Below are 20,387 nucleotides of genomic sequence, written 5' to 3'. Positions count from 1 at the left end.
TGGTTCTTCCTGCCTAAGTTCAGAACCTGACATTTGTCCCCGTTGCAATCTATTTTGTTAGTTTGGGCCCAGTTCTCCAATCCATCTTGAATCCGGATTCTGCTGCACATCTGTGAGAAACCCCCAAGCAGGGTCTGTGCACAACAGCCCTCTCCCCTCCTGTGGTTTCCCAACTTCTGAGGGTCACATGCCAATGCTGGGTGGGGTCAGAGGCAAATGTGGGTGGAGCATGAAATGCAAATTGTAGTCCTAAGCCCACTCATGCAACCTCCTCTGTCCTTCATCTGGAGAAGCAAGAGGTGTTGTCTGAGTTCACCTCCACATTTCCAGCTGGGCAGAAAAACTCAAGGAGGGTGTAAAGAAGGGTCTGTGGTCTGGGGAGAGTTTTGAGGGCCAACTAGAATGGTTTGGAGGGCCACATTCAGTGGCTGAGCCTGGAATTCCTTACCCCCTGGGGTATCTGAATGACTTTGGCAATTGTACATGTGTGTGTGTGTTTTTGTAATATTTATGCGATTCTGCAGATCCTATAATTATCCTGCACTTTGGCTTTGTATCTCGATGTGAGCTGCTTTTGTGTTCCTTATTTATTTTACTTAGGAACACTGTTTAAAAATATTTATCGTTGCCTAATAATTACGTCGCTTAAAATGTGGAATTATGATCATTAGACGTTGCACTGTGCAATTTGTATTGTATTTCGTATACCTACCTAGAGAGATATTATTATTTTTTTGTTGGGATAGGTAAACTGCTTAGAGCAGGTATGGGGAGCCTGTGGCACCCCAGATCTTGCTGAACTACAACTCCCATCATTCCTGACTATTAGTCTTGCTGGTTGGGGCTGATAGGAGTTGGGGTGCAATTTCCCCTGGAGGACCTAAGGCTACCCTTCCGCTGGCTAAGAAGTTTCTGTTGAAATATGAAGCAGTATATGAATGACATTCATGGAAATCATAGGACTGTAGAGTTGGAAGGGACCCTGAGGGTCATCTAGTCCAACCCCCTGAAATGCAGGAATCTCAACAAAAACATGCAAGGCAGATGGTCATCCTGCTTCTTCTTAAAACCCTCCAAGGAAGGTGAGTCCACCAACTCTTGTGGGAGTTTGTTCCATTGTCAGACACCTCTTGCGGTCACAGAGTTTTTCCTGATGTTTAGTTGGCATCTCCTTTCTTGTAACATAAAGCCTTGGGTTCAAGTTCTACCCACCAGAGTAGGAGAAAACAAGCTTGCTCCATATTTGGTGAAATCGTTTTTTTTAATAGAAGTTTTGGCTCCTACCCTCTGGAACCGGAGAAACTTCATCTTCTATGTGACAGCCGTTGAGATGTTTGAAGACAGCTACAGTAGCAGGCCTTGATGCATCAAATTTCAGCTTTGGCCCATGTGATGCCAAAATTCAGTTCACCTTCCATTCTACAGCATAGTTGCAGCACCCTCTGTGGCACCCCAGAGGCACTGTGCCATGCAACCTGCCCTGTGGAACGCCTTCCCACCAGATGTCACAGAGAAGAACAACTACCAGACTTTTAGAAGTCATCTGAAGGCAGCCCTGTTTAGGGAAGTTTTTAATGTTTGACAGACTATTGTATTTTAATATTTTGTTTGAAGCCACGTGGAGTAGCTGGGGAAACCCAGCCAGATGGGCCGGGTATAAATAATAAATTATTATTATTATTATAACCAGTTACCAGCATCCGCCTCTAATGGCTATCACATCTCTTCTCAGTCTCCTCTTTTCCAGATTAACATACCCAGCTCGTTCAATCTTTCCTCATAAGGCTTGGTTTCCAGACCCTTGCTCATCTCAGTCATTCTCCTCTGCTCACGCTCCAGCTTGTCAACACCCTCCTTAAATTGTGGTGCCCAGAACTTAACACAGTATTCCGGGTGTGCTCTGACCATGGCAGAATAGAGCAGTCCTATGACTTCCCTTGATCTGGACACTAGACATCTGTAGATGCAGCCTAGGTTTTCCCAGTAGTGATGTATGGAAGTGAGAGCTGGACCATAAAGAAGGCTGATCGCTGATGCTTTTGAATTCTGGTGCTGGAGGAGACTCTTGAGAGTCCCATGGACTGCAAGAAGATCAAACCTCTCCATTTTTAAGGAAATGAGCCCTAAGTGTTCACTGGAAGGACAGATCCTGAAGCTGAGGCTCCAAGACTTTGGCCACCTCATGAGAAGAGAAGACTCCCTGGAAAAGACCCTGATGTTGGGAAAGATGGAGGGCACAAGGAGAAGGGGACGACAGAGGACGAGATGGTGGGACAGTGTTCTCGAAGCTACCAGCATGAGTTTGACCAAACTGTGGGAGGCAGTGGAAGACAGAAGTGCCTGGCGTGCTCTGGTCCAGGGGGTCACGAAGAGTCGGACACGACTAAACGACTAAACAACAACAGAATAGTATTGGGGGGGGGGTTGCTACTGCATCAACCTGTTGACTCATGTTCAGCTTGTGGCCTACAAAGACCCCTAGATCCTTTTCGCATGTACTGTTAGTAAGCCATATTGGTGCAGCTGGTTCTCCCTGCCTAAGTGCAGAGCCTGACATTTGCCCTTCTTGAAATTCATTTTGTTAGCTTGTGCCCAGCTCTCCAATTTGCTAAGGTCATCTTGAATCCTGATTCTGTCTTCTGCGGCATTAGCTACCCCTCCCAGTTTGGTGTCATCTGCAAATTGGATGAGCATCCCCTCAAATCCTTCATCCAAGTCATTAATAAAGATGTTGAACAGCAACGGGCCCAGGACAGAACCCTGTGGCACCCCACTTGTCACTCTTTTTTCCAGGATGACGAAGAACCGTTAATGAGTACTCTTTGAGCATTCCCTCAATTTCTCAATCCAAGTCATAAAGCCAATATATCAATGAATCAAATAAATAAATAGCGCTTCTGTGTGAAGCTGATTGTCTCAGACCATCTGGTCCATATAGCCTATCAGGCCAGCTTTGGCTGGCAGTGGTTCTGCCAAGCGGTGACTGTGGTGAGTTTGTTTCCTGGGCTCTTAAATCCAAGATCAGGGAAAGAAAGCTCTGCCCATTTCAAGTCTCTTCGTTTTTCATTCGTCCAATCTTAAATGAAGTTCTTTACCTTTCTACAAGGGACACGGGTGGCGCTGTGGGTTAAACCACAGAGCCTAGGACTTGCCGATCAGAAGGTCGGCGGTTCGAATCCCCACGATGGGGTGAGTTCCCATTGCTCGGTCCCAGCTCCTGCCAACCTAGCAGTTTGAAAGCACGTCAAAGTGCAAGTAGGTAAATAGGTACCACTCCGGCGGGAAGGTAAACGGCATTTCCGTGTGCTGCTCTGGTTCACCAGAAGCAGCTTAGTCATGCTGGCCACATGACCCGGAAGCTGTACATCGGCTCCCTCAGCCAATAAAGCGAGATGAGCATCGCAACCCCAGAGTCGGTCACGACTGGACCTAATGGTCAGGGGTCCCTTTACCTTTACTTTACCTTTCTACAGCAATCTGCAAATTATTCAGCATTCTAGCACAAATTTCTCCTAATGAACACATTTTTGCACGCAGCTTTTTGGCGACACACACATTTTTCCTGGCAACCTCTCCTAATACGATGCATTTCCGTGTGTCATTTTCACAAACATATATGCAGTTTTATGTGCACTTTTACCTAGTACATGGATTTTTTAAAATGTTGGTTGGCTGCCGAACTGCATTGCAAAAACTGGATAAGTGTGAATTTCAAAGGAGGGCTGTGTTTCATTTCTGAAAGTGCAAATTTGATCTGTTTGGCTTCAAATGCCAGCTGAGTTGAATTTCTCTTCTTTCCTTTTCCAAGATCCTTTGCCCATCGCAGGAGAAGACTGGAAGCTGAAAGCAAGCCGTCTTGCAGTGCGGTTTGCTCACAACACCTGATCACAACAGACCCACCTTCGCAAGCTCCCCCAGGCCACAGTTTGAAAGCCACCGCTCTGCTACATTGCAAACAAATAAGACGCCACTCGGTTTAATTTAAAACCAGTTATTTATTAAACATGAAACAGAAATGTGCACTCCCGGGAGGATATATGTCAACTGAATGGTCACTTCTTTCCCTCTGAACACAGCTGGAAGAAGTGGAGTTGCTCAGAACAATATTTAGTGCATAAATAAAACAGATTTTATTTTATTATTCATGCTGCTTCCATATCACCGCACCTGCAAAGGTGCTACTTTTTATTCCAGATTTTCAGGAAAATAATAATAATGCTTTGCATTTGTATGGTTTGGATGTATTGTTACTGTTATTATTAATGTAGGCGGAGCTTTGGTCTAAACCACTAAGCCTCTTGGGCTTGCTGATCAGAAGGTCAGCAGTTCGAATCCCTGCAACAGGGTGAGCTCCCGTTGCTCTGTCCCAGCTCCTCCCAACCTAGCAGTTCAAAAGCACACCAGTACAAGTAGATAAATAGGTAACACTGTGGCAGGAAGGTAAATGGTGTTTCTGTGCGCTCTGGTTTCCGTCACAGTGTTCCGTTGTGCCAGAAGCAGTTAAGACATGCTGGGCACATGACCCAGAAAGCTGTCTGTGAACAAATGCCGGTTCCCTCGGCCTGAAAGCAAGACGAGCGCTGAGACAGAGCAATGGGAGCTCACCCTGTCACAGAGATTCGAACTGCCAACTTTTTGATTGGTAAGTCCATGAGGCTCAGTGGTTTAGACCACAGCGCCACCCACGTCCCTAGGACCTCCATACACCCTGCCCAGGCTTGCACCCCAGGGAGGTCACTTTGGTGGTGGTAAGGCAGTGGTTTGACTTCACCCCCAGAGGTGCATTCCATTGCATCTTGAGACAGATGGATGCCCAGTTCCCAGCAGCTGTGGAGGAGTCAAGGAACTGCAGATTCCATAAACAAGCACACACAAACCCACACCAAAATTATGCTGCCATTTTTAGGAAACTAATCTGAGTCTAATCCCTGCAGCCCAAGGCAGGGAACCCAATACCTAAAGCATGCAACACACACAATCCCACTTCGTAGTCTCCACTGATGAGGGTATCATTACTTCCTTGGGGCAATCTGGTTTAGCATCCAGCTGTCCCAATATTTAAGAGGATTTCCCCCCCTAATCTTTGTAACCGTCGTGGGCTGGTGGTGGGGAGGAACAGTTGCTGTGCATTGCCTTTCTGAAAGCCTTCAGAGATTCTGAAATCTCTGGTGGAGAAGGGTGCGACTGAGCAGTAGGACATCTTCTTTGCATGCAAAAGATCCTGGGTTCAGTCCCTGCACCCAGGACACCCCTGTTCTGCCTTCTTCCAAGTCTGCATGTTGGCAGAGGACCTGCACGTTGGCAGAGGCACATCTAGCTGCTCCGGCACCTGGAGTGGCGCACATTCTGTGCACCCGGGGGTGGGGTTAGCTGCACGCAGGCTAGCTGCTTTGCTTCGTTCATCTCACATCTCACAACGGTCTCAACCATACCTGAAGGAGTGTCTCCACCCCCTTCGTTCTGCCCAGACGCTGAGGTCCAGCGCCGAGGGCCTTCTGGCAGTTCCCTCATTGTGAGAAGCAAAGCTACAGGGAACCAGGCAGAGGGCCTTCTCGGTGGTGGCGCCCGCCCTGTGGAACGCCCTCCCACCAGATGTCAAAGAGATAAACAACTACCTGACATTCAGAAGACATCTGAAGGCAGCTCTGTTCATGGAAGTATTTAATGTGTGACATTTTAGTGTATTTTTGGTCTTTGTTGGAAGCCGCCCAGAGTGGCTGGGGAAACCCAGCCAGAGGAGTGGGGTACAAATAAATTATTATTAATAATAATAATAACCTTTCATCAGAAAGGCCTCAGGAGGACCCAAAGTGGGCTTCCGCTTCCAAGGAGGAATCCTACACAACCACACACTCCTGCTTCTCTGCAAAGGTGGCTGAACCCCAACAAAAGCACTGGGCAGTGGGAAGGTCATGGAATGGCTCAAGCACACTGACCAGAGACATCCCTAAAGAGCAAGAAATAGAAGCAAGTGCTGCCCAAGAGCAGCCCTGACAGAATGAGTGCCTTCCATTGCTGCCCTCTGCGCTCCTCCAAGCTGCAGAACTATTTCCCCAGCTAGACTTTCTTTCCTTTCGGATCACACCCTCCTTCTCCCTGCGTGTAAAGCGCAAACTCTTCCCAGTTGTTCCTCCCCTCTTCCTGAGCTTGGATATCTCCTCTCCTTCCACACAGCCCAAGCTCAGAACTTTGCAGATGCTAGATGATTTTAATGGGAGATTTTAATGGCGTTGCGGGGAGAGCGTCCCAAGGGGGGGTGCCGCCTACAGCAAGCGTCCCAGCGGGGCGGGGGGGGCGATGTCACACACACCCCAGTGATGGCATCCAGGGCGAACTGCACCCACTGCTCCTTCTTCCTCCGCCAGTGCACGTTGGCAATCGCACATCAATTGGACGTGCCTAAAATGACACTTGCTTTTCGACCACGCTTCATTTTCCTTGAGAGCTGCAATGCAAAATTCAGCGGTGCGCAACTTTCAAAGGACAAGTGTCTCCCAATTTGCACCTTGTTTCAGCGACGGCAAACTAAGCAGGCCAGCATGGAAATGTGAGCCGAATGGGTGTTTCTTAGTGGGCAGCCAGTAGGTTCTACTTTGCAGAATGATGATTCGTATTCTGCTCGTACCTGCAGGACAGTTTGACAAGTGCACATTCAGCAATGATTGCCTTCTTGGATCAGATCAAGGTCCATCTAGGTCAGCGTTCTGTATTCAGCTTTGAAATATTTCCCAAATACACTATCACTTATCCCCGGCTTCTAACTGCTTGTCAATCTCAGGAACATCTTTTACCACCTCTGTTAGCTTCACCTGTGTTGCTGTGCCAGATGTTTCTCAGCTGTGTCCTGGGCAAACCCTGGAGCTTCTCCACGTCCAAACGTCAACCATGCTCACAATTTTTAAATTAATTTGTGGGATTTACACATTAAGAATCCCCACTTGTTGTGGGAGGTTATTGGACAATTACCTTTAAAAAATTATTTGGTTTTTCAAATTAAAAGTTTCCAGCAATATATCAAACATAAATCATAAAAACCAGGTTCCAAGGAATCTCCCGGACTTCCATCCTCCCCTTTGTGGGTCCTATTATTAATAATAAAAAAAATTTAAATTTGTAAAACCAATAAAAAATATTTTAAAAAAAAATATTAATCATTTCTTCCTGCATCTTTTACGATGAGCCAAATCTTTTACATCTCCATTGTGTCCAGAATTCACCCTTAAACTACAAGTGACATTCCAATCCTACTAACGATTGCAACTGTTTACAATGGTTATAAATTTCCCCCATTCCTTATTAAAATTTTGGTCTTTCTAGTTTCTGTTTCTTCCAGTCATTTTACCCATTTCAGCATGGTCCATCAACTTCATCTGCTATTCTTCTCTGGTAGGAACAATTACCTTAATATACCTGAAGGAGCATCTCCACCCCCAGTATTCAGCTCAGAGGACCTTTTGGCGGTTCCCTCATTGTGACAGGTGAAGTTACAGAGAACCAGGCAGAGGGCCTTCTCAGCAGTCATGCCCGCCCTGTGGAACATCTTCCCAGCAGATGTCAAGCAGCTATGTGATGTTTAAAAGAAATCTGAAGTCATCCCTGTTCAGGGAAGTTCTTAGTGTCTGAGGTTATATTGTGTTTTTACTGTTTTGTGTTGGGAGCCCCTCACAGTGGCTTGGGCAACCCAGTCAGTTGGGCAACATACAAATAAGTTGTTGTTGATGATGTTGTTGTTGTTGAAAGTTCTTCTTCATGAAACACATGAACTATGGAACTCCCTGCCACAGGAGGCAGTGATGGCCACGAAACTAGATGGCTCTAAAAGAGGATTAGACAAATTCATGGAAGAGAGAGTTATTAGTGACCACTAGCCCAGTTGACTATGCTCTGCCTCCACAGCTGAAAGCAGCAATGCTTCTGAATAGAATAGAATAGAATTTATTATTTATACCCCGTCCATCTGGCTGGGTTTCTCCAGCCACTCTGGGTGGTTTCCAACAGAGTATTAAAATACAGTGGTCAGTTAAACATTAAAAACTTCCCTAAAGAGGGCTGCCTTCAGATGTCTTCTAAAAGTCTCGTAGTTGAGAGCCAGTGTGGTGTAGTGGTAAAGAGTGGTAGACTCGTAATCTGGGGAACCGGGTTCGCTTCCTCGCTCCTCCACATGCAGCTGCTGGGTGACCTTGGGCCAGTCACACTTCTCTGAAGTCTCTCAGCCCCACTCACCTCACAGAGTGTTTGTTGTGGGGAGGAAGGGATAGGAGAATGTTAGCCGCTTTGAGCAATGTTATTAAGGTGTATGTAAAAATGGATTCTTAACAGGTGAAAATCCAAACTCATAATTTAGTAAGTTAAAGGATTAAGATAAAAACAAAGAGGGAAAGGAATTGCTGAACTGGAATACAAAAAAGGGAGGTGTGAGGAGGTCAGGGAAGCAAGGAAATGAAATGTAAGGTACGGAAAGATTGATGTGTTTTTTAAATGTTTATTATCTTTTTTCTGTATTTTGTATTTTTATTTTTTATTTTTTTATTTTTTCTCTTTTTCTCTTTTTATTTATGTAATCTTTTCTTTGAAACTTTAATAAATATCATATAAAAAAAGAGAGAGAGAATGTTAGCCGCTTTGAGATTCCTTCGGGTTGTGATAAAGCGGGATATCAAATCCAAACTCTTCTTCTCTTTCTCTTTGACATCTGGTGGGAGGGCGTTCCACAGGGCGGGTGCCACTACCAAGAAGGCCCTCTGCCTGGTTCCCTGTAACCTCACATCTCGCAGGGAGAGAACTGTCAGAAGGCCCTCAGAGCTGGAGCTGAGTATCCAAGCAGAACGATGGGGGTGGAGACGCTCCTTCAGGTATACTGGGCCGAGGCCGTTTAGGGCTTTAAAGGTCAGCACCAACACTTTGAATTGTGCTCGGAAACGTACTGGGATAACACCTGTTGGAAACTGGGGGGTGGGGGTGGTGTTAGAATTCCTGCTCCGTGATTGCAGTCATGGGATTGTTGTCTTTCACATGATGGTATATGTTTTGACTCCACAGAGTGGGAAGTGACAGAGAAAGGATGTTTGTGTTACTATGTTCCGAGAAGTGGGACTATTGTCCTTTGTTTTTTCTCTTTGCTGTCTGATGCTAGAGAAAGAGGGAGCCATGTTGCAGTGCTCCGTGTGTAAATAAAGTAGATTAGCCAAAATGCTGAGTTGCTGAGGTCTGTCACACAATGTGCGCAAACTCTGTGGATCCCTAAGTGTGCGGTGTCAATTGGCATCGGTCGCTGTGATGTTCGGGCTGAAGAAAGCTTTTGAAGCTCCCGATCGATCGACCAGGAGGGAGAGAACATGCCAGTCAGGCATGTGTCTCTACCAGGGTCCTACTCGGGTGCAGGACGAGCTCCTGAGAGGGGGTTGCTCCTGGGGTCACATCCTGCTTGTGGGTTTCCTCACAGGCCTCTGGTTGGGCTCCGTGAGAACTTGATGCTGGGATCGATGGGCCATTGGCCTGACCCTGCAATCTATTCTTACGTCCTTACCTCTCTAAGATAGGCCCAGTTTGGGAACGTTCTCATCCTGCTCTCTTGTTCTCCTCCAGAAGGGATGACCGATGTGGCCAGCTCGGCCCGGGACTGCCTGCAGGCTGGCGAATCCTGCACCAATGACCCCAGCTGCAGCTCCAAATTCCGGACACTCCGGCAATGCATCGCTGGCAACGGCGCCAACAAGCTGGGTCCAGACGCTAAGAGCCAGTGTCAGAACACGGTGACAGCCCTTCTGTCCAGCCAGCTCTACGGCTGCAAGTGCAAACGCGGCATGAAGAAGGAGAAGCACTGTCTCAGCGTCTACTGGAGCATCCACCACACCTTGATGGAAGGTGAGTCGGCGCGGCTCCGTGACGTAGCAGGCACCTTGGGGAAGGTGTAGGCTGTTTGGGGGCAAAGGAGGGTGGGGAGGACTCCCGCCTGGGGAGAAAACAGTAAAGACCTGATGACGAGAGCACAGCAGAGGTTGTATTTTCTGAGAATCCTCTGGAAAAACAATCTCTCAAAGGACCTGTTAGTGGCATTTTACCATTGTACTGTGGAGAGTGTATTAACTTATGGTCTGTGTGTGTGGTTTGGGAGCTGCACGGCCGGGGGGAAACAGTGCAGTCCAGGGTTGTAAAGACTGCGGAGAGAATAATTGGGTGCACTCTTCCCACCTTGGATCAAATCTATGCTTCCAGGTGCCATAAGAAAGCTGCAGAGATAGTGCAGGATAGTGCACACCCCAGAAATGATCTCTTTCAGCTTCTGCCTTCTGGAAGAAGGTACAGGGTTATGAAGACTAGGACTAGCCGCCTGAGAAACAGTTTCTATCCAAATGCGATTTTGGTTTTAAACGCAGTGTAAGGTAGTCTGTAGGGACACAGGTGGCACTGTGGGTTAAACCACAGAGCCTAGGACTTGCCGATCAGAAGGTCGGCGGTTCAAATCCCCGCAATGGGGTGAGCTCCCGTTCCTCAGTCCCTGCTCCTGCCAACCTAGCAGTTCGAAAGCACATCAAAGTGCAAGTAGATAAATAGATACCGCTTTGACGGGAAGGTAAACGGTGTTTTCATGTGCTGCTCTGGTTCGCCAGAAGCGGCTTAGTCATGCTGGCCACATGACCTGGAAGCTGTACGCCAGCTCCCTCGGCCAATAAAGCGAAATGAGCGCCGCAACCCCAGAGTCGGCCATGACTGGACCTAATGGTCAGGGGTCCCTTTACCTTTAAGGTAGTCTCTATGGGAGTATATTGTATTTAATTATGGGGTATCAGAGTTTTTAGGGGCTAACCAGACTGGGATAGCTGGGAATAGCAGGCTTGTTGGTTTCTGAATGTCTGATGTAGATTTTTCAATTTTGTTGTTCTGTATGGGACAATGACAATAAAGATTATCGTATCGTATCATAAGCGCTGGAAGGAAACGGCGGCCTTTCCTCCTGGCTTCCTGAAGGAGCAGACATCAGCAAGGAAACCTCACCCAGCATTAATGGGGCTGAGGCAAGCAAGACACCTCCCAGGCCAATGGTTTTCAACCAGTCCTGGGGCATCCTATGGTGCCTTGAATGATGGTCAGTGGTGCCACAGGAAACATTGTCCTTTGTCCCTATTTCCTTCCCTCCCTTCCTCTGATGCCCTCTCACCTTTCTGCCTCCCAAATGCTTGCAGAGCTATTTATAATAATATGGTGATAATAATTTATTATTTATACCCCGCCCATCTGGCTGGGTTTCCCCAGCCGCTCTGGGCGGCTTCCAACAGAATATTAAAATACAATAGTCTATTAAACATTAAAAGCTTCCCTAAACAGGACTGCCTTCAGATGTCTTCTAAAATTCTGGTAGCTGTTTTTCTCTTTGACATGTGGTGGCAGGACCTTCCACATGGTGGGTGCCACCACCGAGAAAGCCCTCTGCCTGGTTCCCTGTAACTTGGCTTCTCGCAGCGAGGGAACCGCCAGAAGGCCCTCGGCGCTGGACCTCAGTGTTCGGGCAGAACAATGGGGGTGGAGACGCCCCTTCAGGTATCCTGGACCGAGGTCGTTTAGGGCTTTAAAGGTCAGCACCAATACTTTGAATTGTGCTCGGAAACGTACTGGGAGCCAATGCAGATCTCTCAGGACCGGTGTTATGTGGTCTTGGCGGCTGCTCCCCAGTCACCAGTCTAGCTGCCGCATTCTAGATTAGTTGTAGTTTCCGGGTCACCTTCAAAGGTAGCCACACATAGAGCGCATTGCAGTAGTCCAAGCAAGAGATAACCAGAGCATGCACCACTCTGGAAAGACAGTAGCCCTGGCTACAAGCTCCACAGGTGAGAATGGTGCCTGTGGGAGGCACCTCTCTTTGGGGTGAAGGGGGGGCAGCTCAGAGACCAGGGGCGGCCGCAGCGGCTGCCCGGAGGACTCCCAAGGAGAGGGAAGAGGAGAGGAGGCTGAGAGAACACTCTACAAGGGAGCATGTTTGAAAAAGCGGGAGATGCTGCCAGTTCCGCAAGCAAGGGGTGACATAACTGGTCTCCTGAGCCCCGCAGGGGTGCTGCAGAAAGAATGTAGTTGGTTGAGGGAGCAGTGGACTCAGAAAGGTTGAAAACCTCTATCCTAGGCACATAAGAGGGCATCAATTTCTGTACTGCCCTGTTTGCATGCAGCTGCGGTTCATCTTCTCCCAAAAATGATATCATTCATCTCACTGTCTGCCACGGCAACATTACATGACTAAGAATATACAGTGGTACCTCTGGTTGCAAATGGGATCCGTTCCGGAGCCCCGTTCGCAACACGAGCAGAACGCAACCTGCGCCTCCGTGTCTGCACACGCACGGGTCACGACTCACCACTTCTGTGCATGCGTGTGACATCATTTTGAGTGTCTACGCATGCACAAGCGGCAAAACCCGGAAGTAACCCTTTCCGGTACTTCCAGGTCACTGCGGGACGCAACCTGAAAAGACATAACCTGAACCGAATGTAACAAGAGGCTTTAATTCTGCAAGTTTAATTGCTTTTCAATGACTGTTATATGTTTTCAGCTTTCTGTATTCTATCTGTGTTCCTTTAATTTGTGTACGCTACCTTGAGTCAGCCCGGTCTGGGAAAAAGGCAGGGTGTAAATAAGTACAATAGCAATTGTCATTATGCAACCATCCCAAGGTGGACAAATGGCCCGTAGCTTAATTCTTTATTGACAAAGCACAAACTTACGGTAGCTCCTGAGGCCCAATAAACATGCACACACATGTTTCTGGTGGGCAAGTAGTTGGCTCCACTCTCTGGGCTTGCGCTCAGAGCTGGACTATTGTAGCAATGCACACTCCTGCTCCCCATCTTCCAGCTCTGACACCGGCCTCGTAGGAGATGCGAAACTCCATAAATTGTAACCTCCCCTCCCTTCCCCTGGATCAGTGTCCAGCCCTGATAACTTCTCCAACCACTCGTCTGAGCCCTGCCAGTCCCGGGCATTACGTAATTTAAACACTGCGCATTACGTACATGGCATAATTTCCTCACCGTTTTCCTTATTCCGCCCCGCTCACTTCAGTGCAAAGGAAACGCAGTGCAAATGGATGGGGGCAACTTGATCAATTGCACAATGTTTGCAGACTGAAAGCAACAGCCAGCGGAGAATACCGATTGTGTTCCCTGGATTGATTTCCGTTGTGGACATGGGACAAGTAAGCAAGCACCGGCCTTTTCCACTCTCGTTTCCATTTTCATACGAACACTCTGACATCCTTAACCCCTCCGTTGGCCTGAAGCAGACCAAACACCATTTTTAAAATATGTTTATTAACTAGATTTTTATCCTGCTTTTCAGGCAGTTAAGCATTTGTCACAGAGAGAGAGAGAAAGGGCCATAGCTCAGTTGCAGAGCACCCACATTGCATCTGCAGAGTTCAAAATTCAATCCCCAATGACATTTCCAGCTAGGGTTCAAAGAGAAGGCTAAGGGAGCTGGGCATGTTTAGCCTGGAGAAGAGGAGGTTAAGGGGTGAGATGATAGCCATGTTCAAATATATAAAAGGATGTCACATAGAGGAGGGAGAGAGAGAAGCGGACACGGAGCAATGGAGCCAAACTACAAGAAAGAAGATTCCACCTAAACATTAGGAAGAACTTCCTGACAGTAAGAGCTGTTCGACAGTAGAATTTGCTGCCAAGGAGTGTGGTGGAGTCTCCTCCTTTGGAGGTCTTTAAGCAGAGGCTTGACAACCATATGTCAGGAGTGCTCTGATGGTGTTTCCTGCTTGGCAGGGGGTTGGACTCGATGGCCCTTGTGGTCTCTTCCAACTCTATGATTCTATGATTCTATGATTCTAGAACTCAGCAAGAAACCCTGGAAAGGCACCAACAGTGATTGCAGGTTCTACTCTGCTAAACGGGCCAAGCAACTAAAAAACAACAACCTATTTTAGAGAGGTAAGAACCTAAGGAGAGCCTTCTGGATCAGGCCAACAGCCCATCTAGCCCAGCATCCTGTTCTCACAGTGGTCCACCAGATGCCAGCAGGAAACCCGCAAGCAGGATCCAAGTACAAGAGTCCAGTTGTGAGTTCCAGCAACTGGTATTCAGAAGCAGCACTGCTTCCGAGCATCACCAGAAGCGGCTTAGTCATGCTGGCCACATGACCCGGAAGCTGTACGCCGGCTCCCTCGGCCAATAAAGCGAGATGAGCGCCGCAACCCCAGAGTCGGCCACGACTGGACCTAATGGTCAGGGGTCCCTTTACCTTTACTAAACTTTCTAAATATCTGGGTAGGCTTGCCTGTACGCTGTCAGGTTGCAGCCCCTGGTGAAATCTACTTCCTCGTAGTTAGCTACTCATTGCCTTGGCGACACAGGAAAGCACCAATTACATGCAGGTCATGTGGCCGTACCCCGTGGTGCTACTTTGGTGTGAGAAGTGGGCTGCGCAATTGATCCATTACCGAGGCGCTTTGGATCCTGACCAAAGGGAGCCGTTTCCCCCTGATCTCACTTCCGTCCCGACTCTGCTGCCCTCAACAGAGAGTTTGTCACCATTGATCTCCTCTGCGTTTGAAGTGTCAAATAACAAATTAAACAAGCACACAGGCTAATTAAACGCATGCTATTAAACAAGAGGCTGCTCTTGGCATTTATTCAGACATTTATTCCCCTTCTGGCTCCCTCCCAGCTCTCCGTGATGTCTCCCTTCCATGTCACATTGCCACTGAGCAAAGAGGCCCTCATGGATGTCCTTCTCTACAAGTGGAGGGGTGGAAGGTCACGATCCTGGCAGCAGGGCCCTGTCACCTCCACGCCTCCCAGAGTCCAGAAAAGGAGATCTGCCCAGTGTGTGGACTCTAGGGACAGACGGATCTGCTTCTCTCTGTTCCTTGTTTTTCCAATCTTCAGTTTAGTTTGCGAATTCCTTTTCAAGCTCCCCATGAAAATCCATCGACAATTTTTAATGCTATTTTGCCTAGTGTACATGGAGTCCTTTTTGCGTGTAGTTTCCCCCCTATATAATAAGAACATAAGAAGAGTCTGTTGCATCAAGCCAATGGCCCACTCAGGTGCCTGTAGGATATGCACAAGCAGGATTCGAACAGAAGATCGCTCTCCCCTCCTGTGGCTTCCAGCAATTGCTGTTCAGAAGCATCGTTGCCTTCAACTGTGCAGGCAGACCATAGACACTGAGGCTAGTAGCCATCGATACCCCTCTCCTCCATGTATCTGCGTGTGTTACTTTCACTAAAATATTTGTGTTTGTGCACACACACACACCCAAGATATGCCTTTCTGCACATATTATGTGGCAGCAGAGAACTGCATTGCAAAATTCAGAGAAGTGACTTAGGAGACATGAAAAAAGGATTATAAATGGGCAAAAGTTTAATGGTAAGGATTTGCTGAACTAACAAATTGAACTGGAATACAAAGAAGGGAAGTATGAGGAGGTCGGAGGAAATAAGGGTATGGAAGTTATGCCATTGAAAATTAATGTGTGTTTTTAATTGTTTATTATTTTGTATGTTTATTTTTCTTTTTTTTTCTTATATCCAAAAATTCTTAATAAATATCTTATAAAAAATAATAATAAATTCAGAGAAGTGAGGATTTCAAAGATCAGGGCATTTTGGTTTTCCATATTGTTTTAGAAAGTACGGATCTGGTAGCTTCTCACTGCAATGCAAACAGAACCGAAATTCATAAAAGGGGAGGGGGAGGGAAGAGAAGGGAAATAAAAGATCAGGCTGAATTCAAATTAAAGGCCAGGCAGAATAGCTCTGTCTTACAGGCCTGACGGAAGGAGGTTAAATCCTGCAGGGCCCTGGTCTCCTGTGACAGAGCATTCTACCAGGTCGGAGCCATCACTGAGAAGGCCCTGCCTCTGGTGGAGGATAGTCTGGCTTCCTTAGGGCCCAGGACCTCTAAACTATGGTTGTTCATGGACCTTAAGGTCCTGTGTGGAGCGGTCCCGTAATACAAGGGCCCTAAGCCACAAAGGGTACATTTAGAAGGTACATTGAGCAGAGGGTGGGATAGATGACTTCACAAGTCCCTTCCAGCTCTAAAATCCTATGATTCTATGGCTGTGTCCAGGCCTGGCTGGATGTAGAGGTGTGTTATAAATTAGCACATGCAGTCGACAGTACTGTCCCAGCCCTGCCTGAAAATGACAAGGATTAAAACTGGGAACATTTCCATGCAAGGCTCTATGGTCCTTCGCAGACTGGAGTTTTCCAGAAAGCCCTCCTCAAAACTGGGCTCCCATCTCCCCTGATAGGATTTCAGCAGGTTGGACTCTTGAACTTTACAATTCTACGATTACAATGTCCTGGTTTTTGGCAGAATGTCCGTGCACAATTTTGCAAAAGCACGTCTGTGGCAAGTACCCTTTCCCATCATGCAAAATAGCATTTCCTTTTCCATTTTGGTTCCCTTGCTGGACAAGAAGGGTCTATTGAAGCCCACTGCTGTATGCCTAACCCTCCTGCCATCTTTGGTTTATTATGTACCTTGGTGGAGAAGGGAAAAAACATTAGCAGAGCCAAGGATTTTAAATAAATCAACACACTGGCTGTGCGGTGCTCGCTGTCATAGCTGTGACGGAGATGAAAGCCTGTGTGTTGAAATAATCAGTCTTTTATTCTCATAAAGACTTTCTCCCCCCGCAACTTTGGGGCAAATGGGAAACGTCAGCAGAGCACCCCACAAATATGCAGACAAACCAAAGGATTCCGTAGAGGACGGTGGCCCCCATCATTCATCAATCTGACACCCCCTTAGACCACAGCAGAGTTTTTCTGTTGAAAGGGGAGGTGGCGGAGAAACCATTGTTGCGAGTCTCCAAACGGAACGCATCCCTCCTGGCTTTTCAGATGTTGTCTGATGTTGTTCTCAGTGACCTTCGCCGGTAGTTCTGGGCCACACATCTTGTGGTGGCTGGTTGGCATGACAACACTTCAAAGCCCTTTTCGAGCTCAGTGTGGGCCTTTCGAAACCGGAGGAGGAGGCAGGAAATGGGGAGGGCAAGAGTAGGAAGGAGGCGGATGGGAAGGCGAAACCTCCTGCAGTTTCTGACTGGGCAAAGCCGAGGGCACCGGCGGTGCTCAGGAGCCATCAGTTGAACGGAGGAGATTCAGAGTCCACCCACCCACATTTGGGAATGGAGGAACTGTTCTCAAAGTGGCTGGCTGGATGCCTTTGTGGAAACCCACGAGCAGGGTCCGAGGACAAGAGTGCTCCTGTGGGCTTCCAGCAGCTGAAACTCCAAAGCATCGCTGCTTCTGACTGTGGAGGCAAAACAGAGCCATTGTGGCTAGTATAAGGTTACACCACACTGAGAGCCAGTGTGGTGTAGTGGTTAAGAGTGGTAGGCTCGTAATCTGGGGAACCGGGTTCGCGTCTCCGCTCCTCCACATGCAGCTGCTGGGTGACCTTGGGCCAGTCACACGTCTCTGAATTCTCTCAGCCCCACTCACCTCACAGAGTGTTGTTGTGGGGGAGGAAGGGAAAGGAGAATGTTAGCCGCTTTGAGACTCCTTAAAGGGAGTGAAAGGCGGGATATCAAATCCAAACTCTTCTTCTTCTACCAGATGTCACCGTTTCCTGGGGACAGTCCCCGGATGTACAAATCAGTCCCTGTACAAAATCCTATCATTCCTACTGAAGTTGGAAAGTGTCCCCGGATTCATTGAAAAAAAATCTAGTAACCTTAGACTAGTAGCCATCGATAGCCCTCCATGAGATGGATTGACACACCATTTCCAGCGGTGACTGTGTATAATTTTGTATCTGTTCCCCTTCCTCTGCTTTATCTGATGGCCACGATTCCAGTTGACCTAGTGGATTTGATGGACTTCCTTGGCAAATGATCAAGTCATCGTGATCTGATTGGAAGGACTTCTGCGTTCCTTGGGATGTCTCTTAAATTTGGCTCATAGGTGAGCGCTTCTAATAACTGGAAAGAGGGAGGAGAACTTCTCGTTAATAAGAATAATAATAAAAAAATTTATTTATACCCTGCCCTCCCCAGCCAAGACCGGGCTCAGGGCGGCTGACACCAGGTATAAAAACAATTGATTAAAATACAACTTAAAAACAAGATGAAAATACAACATTAAAATGCAGCCTCATTTCAGTGGAACTCAAAGCAAAAACTTTTTGGGGATGGAAACGTCAAATCTTCACCAAGGCCAACTATCCAGACTGGTCCTACGTGGGCCAGAAAAAAGCCAGGGAAGTCCCCAAATAGGAGTTCCATCACAGAAGGAGAAAGGAGAGTATATACTTTCTCTACGCAAGAGGCATCAGTTTGTCAATATCTAGCTTGCCCCCCCAAAAAAAAGCTCACATTACAGGCTGTTTGTGGGGGACACTAGTTTCTCAACAGGGGGTGTCCTACTAGGGACACAGAAACTGGTGAAGAAACTCCCCAGGGATTATGCAAAGCTTGAGACCCCAGGATTGAGAATGCCACTGCCCTGTGTACCTAAAGTGAAACTTCACAGTGAATTTGAACATTCCTGGTCAACAGAAACACCCAAGGAATGTTGCGATGAGCAGACACAATGTCAACAGAACTAGCAAGGTTTCTCAGAGTGGGTCATACAATCCTGGGTTGGGGGGACACATAAATTCTCCCATGGCCCAAGTTTGACTGATGGGTGGGATCATCCATCTGTTAATCACCTGACATGGTCAGGTGACCAGTTTGTGCCTGCACGGACTATCAGCCGATAGTTGGGGCTTGCAAAGCACCATGCATGGATCTCGGCAAGCCTTGGTTTTCGGATCTATGCAAGGCTTGGGTTTCTGATCAGGAATACGAGGGCACAGAATCAGAGCCCCCACATATTCTGTTTCTACCCACATATTCAGTTTCCTCGTCCATCTAGCAGGACTCGCAGAAGATTGACTCTACCTTCCCAGTGTTATGATTTCCGCTCCTGGTGTGACCAGCGAGGGCGCACCCATGTACAAAAATTGTTATAATGGCCTCTTAAGTGTGATAATTAGAGCATTACAGCCTTGGACTGTTTTTTATTCCTCCAAGCCACTAATTTTTGGCAAGTATTGAGTTTTTAAAGGGACCTCATAAAAGCGTTAACTCTGGGAGTCATAACTCTTGCCTTGTCAAGGCTCTGAGTGTTTTATGCTCCGTGGAAATTAAACCGGGAGTAAAACAAGGGCACCCAAGCGTAGGCTGGGAAATAGATGGATTAATAAAACACCACTGGGGGCTGGAAGAAAAGGTAGGGAGGCTGGGGAAGAAAAAAGTGGGGATGAATTACGATGTGAGGGAGGCGGAGAGAGAAAGAGAGAGAGAGGGAGAGAGAGGGGAAGATTGCTTAGGTGGTAGAAAGACCCGTCTTTGGCACCCAAACATCGCCAAACATGTGAAAAGAGTTGGACTGCTAGACTCTGAGCAAGTACTGCATCAAAAATGTGCTCTGTGGTGCGTTTCCCCCTCTAACTATTCTCCATCAATTAATGAGAAAAGAAATTGCATTTGAAAATCAGCAAGAGAGAGAGAAAATGTTGGTGGGACTCTCATAGATGGAGGGTGGCAGGTTGTGTTGACATTGTTGCGTTTTCCTACCTTTTGTGGGGTCTGAGGGGTTTTGTGGCTGCCCTTCTAGAAATCTGGTGGACTGAATCCTGCAGCTCGCTCAGGTGCCAGCAGTTTCTGAAAGCCCCAAGATGTTTTGGGCTGTGCGTTCCTGTAAGTGCAGGAAGCGGCGGAGACTCTCCCTCCCTTGCTCCTGAGAGCTGTCCATTGTTGGTGCTTGTTACAAGTGAAGTCTTCCCACTTCACACACAGACACAGGGCATAATTATTATTATTTTAAGGGGAAAGAGAAAACTGCCCTCGAAAACAACATCAGTGAGCATGCCAGTCTCGGATGCTTAGAGGCCAGCCTTCTCAACTTCTCTTGGTTCATAGAATCATAGAATTGTGGCATTGGAAGGAATCCTAAGGTTCATCTAGTCCCTCTGCAATGAAAGAATCTCCGCTGAAGAATCCCTGACTGATAGCCCTCCAAAGTCTGCTTAAAATGCTCCAATGAAGTAGAGTCCATGGTGTTTCAAGGGAGTCCATTCCACCGTTGAACAGCTCTTACTGTCAGAAAGTTCATCCCAATGTTTAGTCTGCTTCCTTGTAACTTGAATCCATTGCTTTGTGTCCTAAGCTATGGAGCAGGAGAAAACAAGCATGCTACATTTTCCATCTTCAGATATTTGAAGACGGCTATCACCTCTCTGTCTTCTCTTCTCCAAGCTAAGCATCCCCAGTTCCCTCAACAGTTCCTCATAAGGCTTGGCTTCCAGACTCCCTCTTCTGAGCATGTTCCAACTTGTCAATATCATCCTTAAATCATGGTGCTCATAACTGAACACAGGAATCC

General features: G+C 47.4%; 1 protein-coding gene across 2 annotated transcripts in view; it reads left to right on the top strand.

Annotated features, from left to right (window-relative positions):
* GFRA4 (GDNF family receptor alpha 4) overlaps window positions 1-20,387 on the top strand; it is a 136,812-nt gene that overhangs the window by 80,329 nt on the left and 36,096 nt on the right. Inside the window, exon 2 of one of the 2 annotated variants that reach the window (XM_081207190.1) lies at window positions 9,589-9,864. In XM_081207190.1, coding sequence (XP_081063316.1) covers window positions 9,589-9,864 — 276 coding nt within the window. Of the gene's footprint in view, window positions 1-9,585; window positions 9,865-20,387 lie in introns of both variants that reach the window. The other variant, XM_081207189.1, reaches the window with a different exon arrangement.

Source organism: Podarcis bocagei, assembly GCF_964188305.1.
Source record: "Podarcis bocagei genome assembly, chromosome: 9".
Lineage (NCBI taxonomy): Eukaryota > Metazoa > Chordata > Lepidosauria > Squamata > Lacertidae > Podarcis > Podarcis bocagei.
This window is presented reverse-complemented; position numbering and strand designations above follow the sequence as displayed.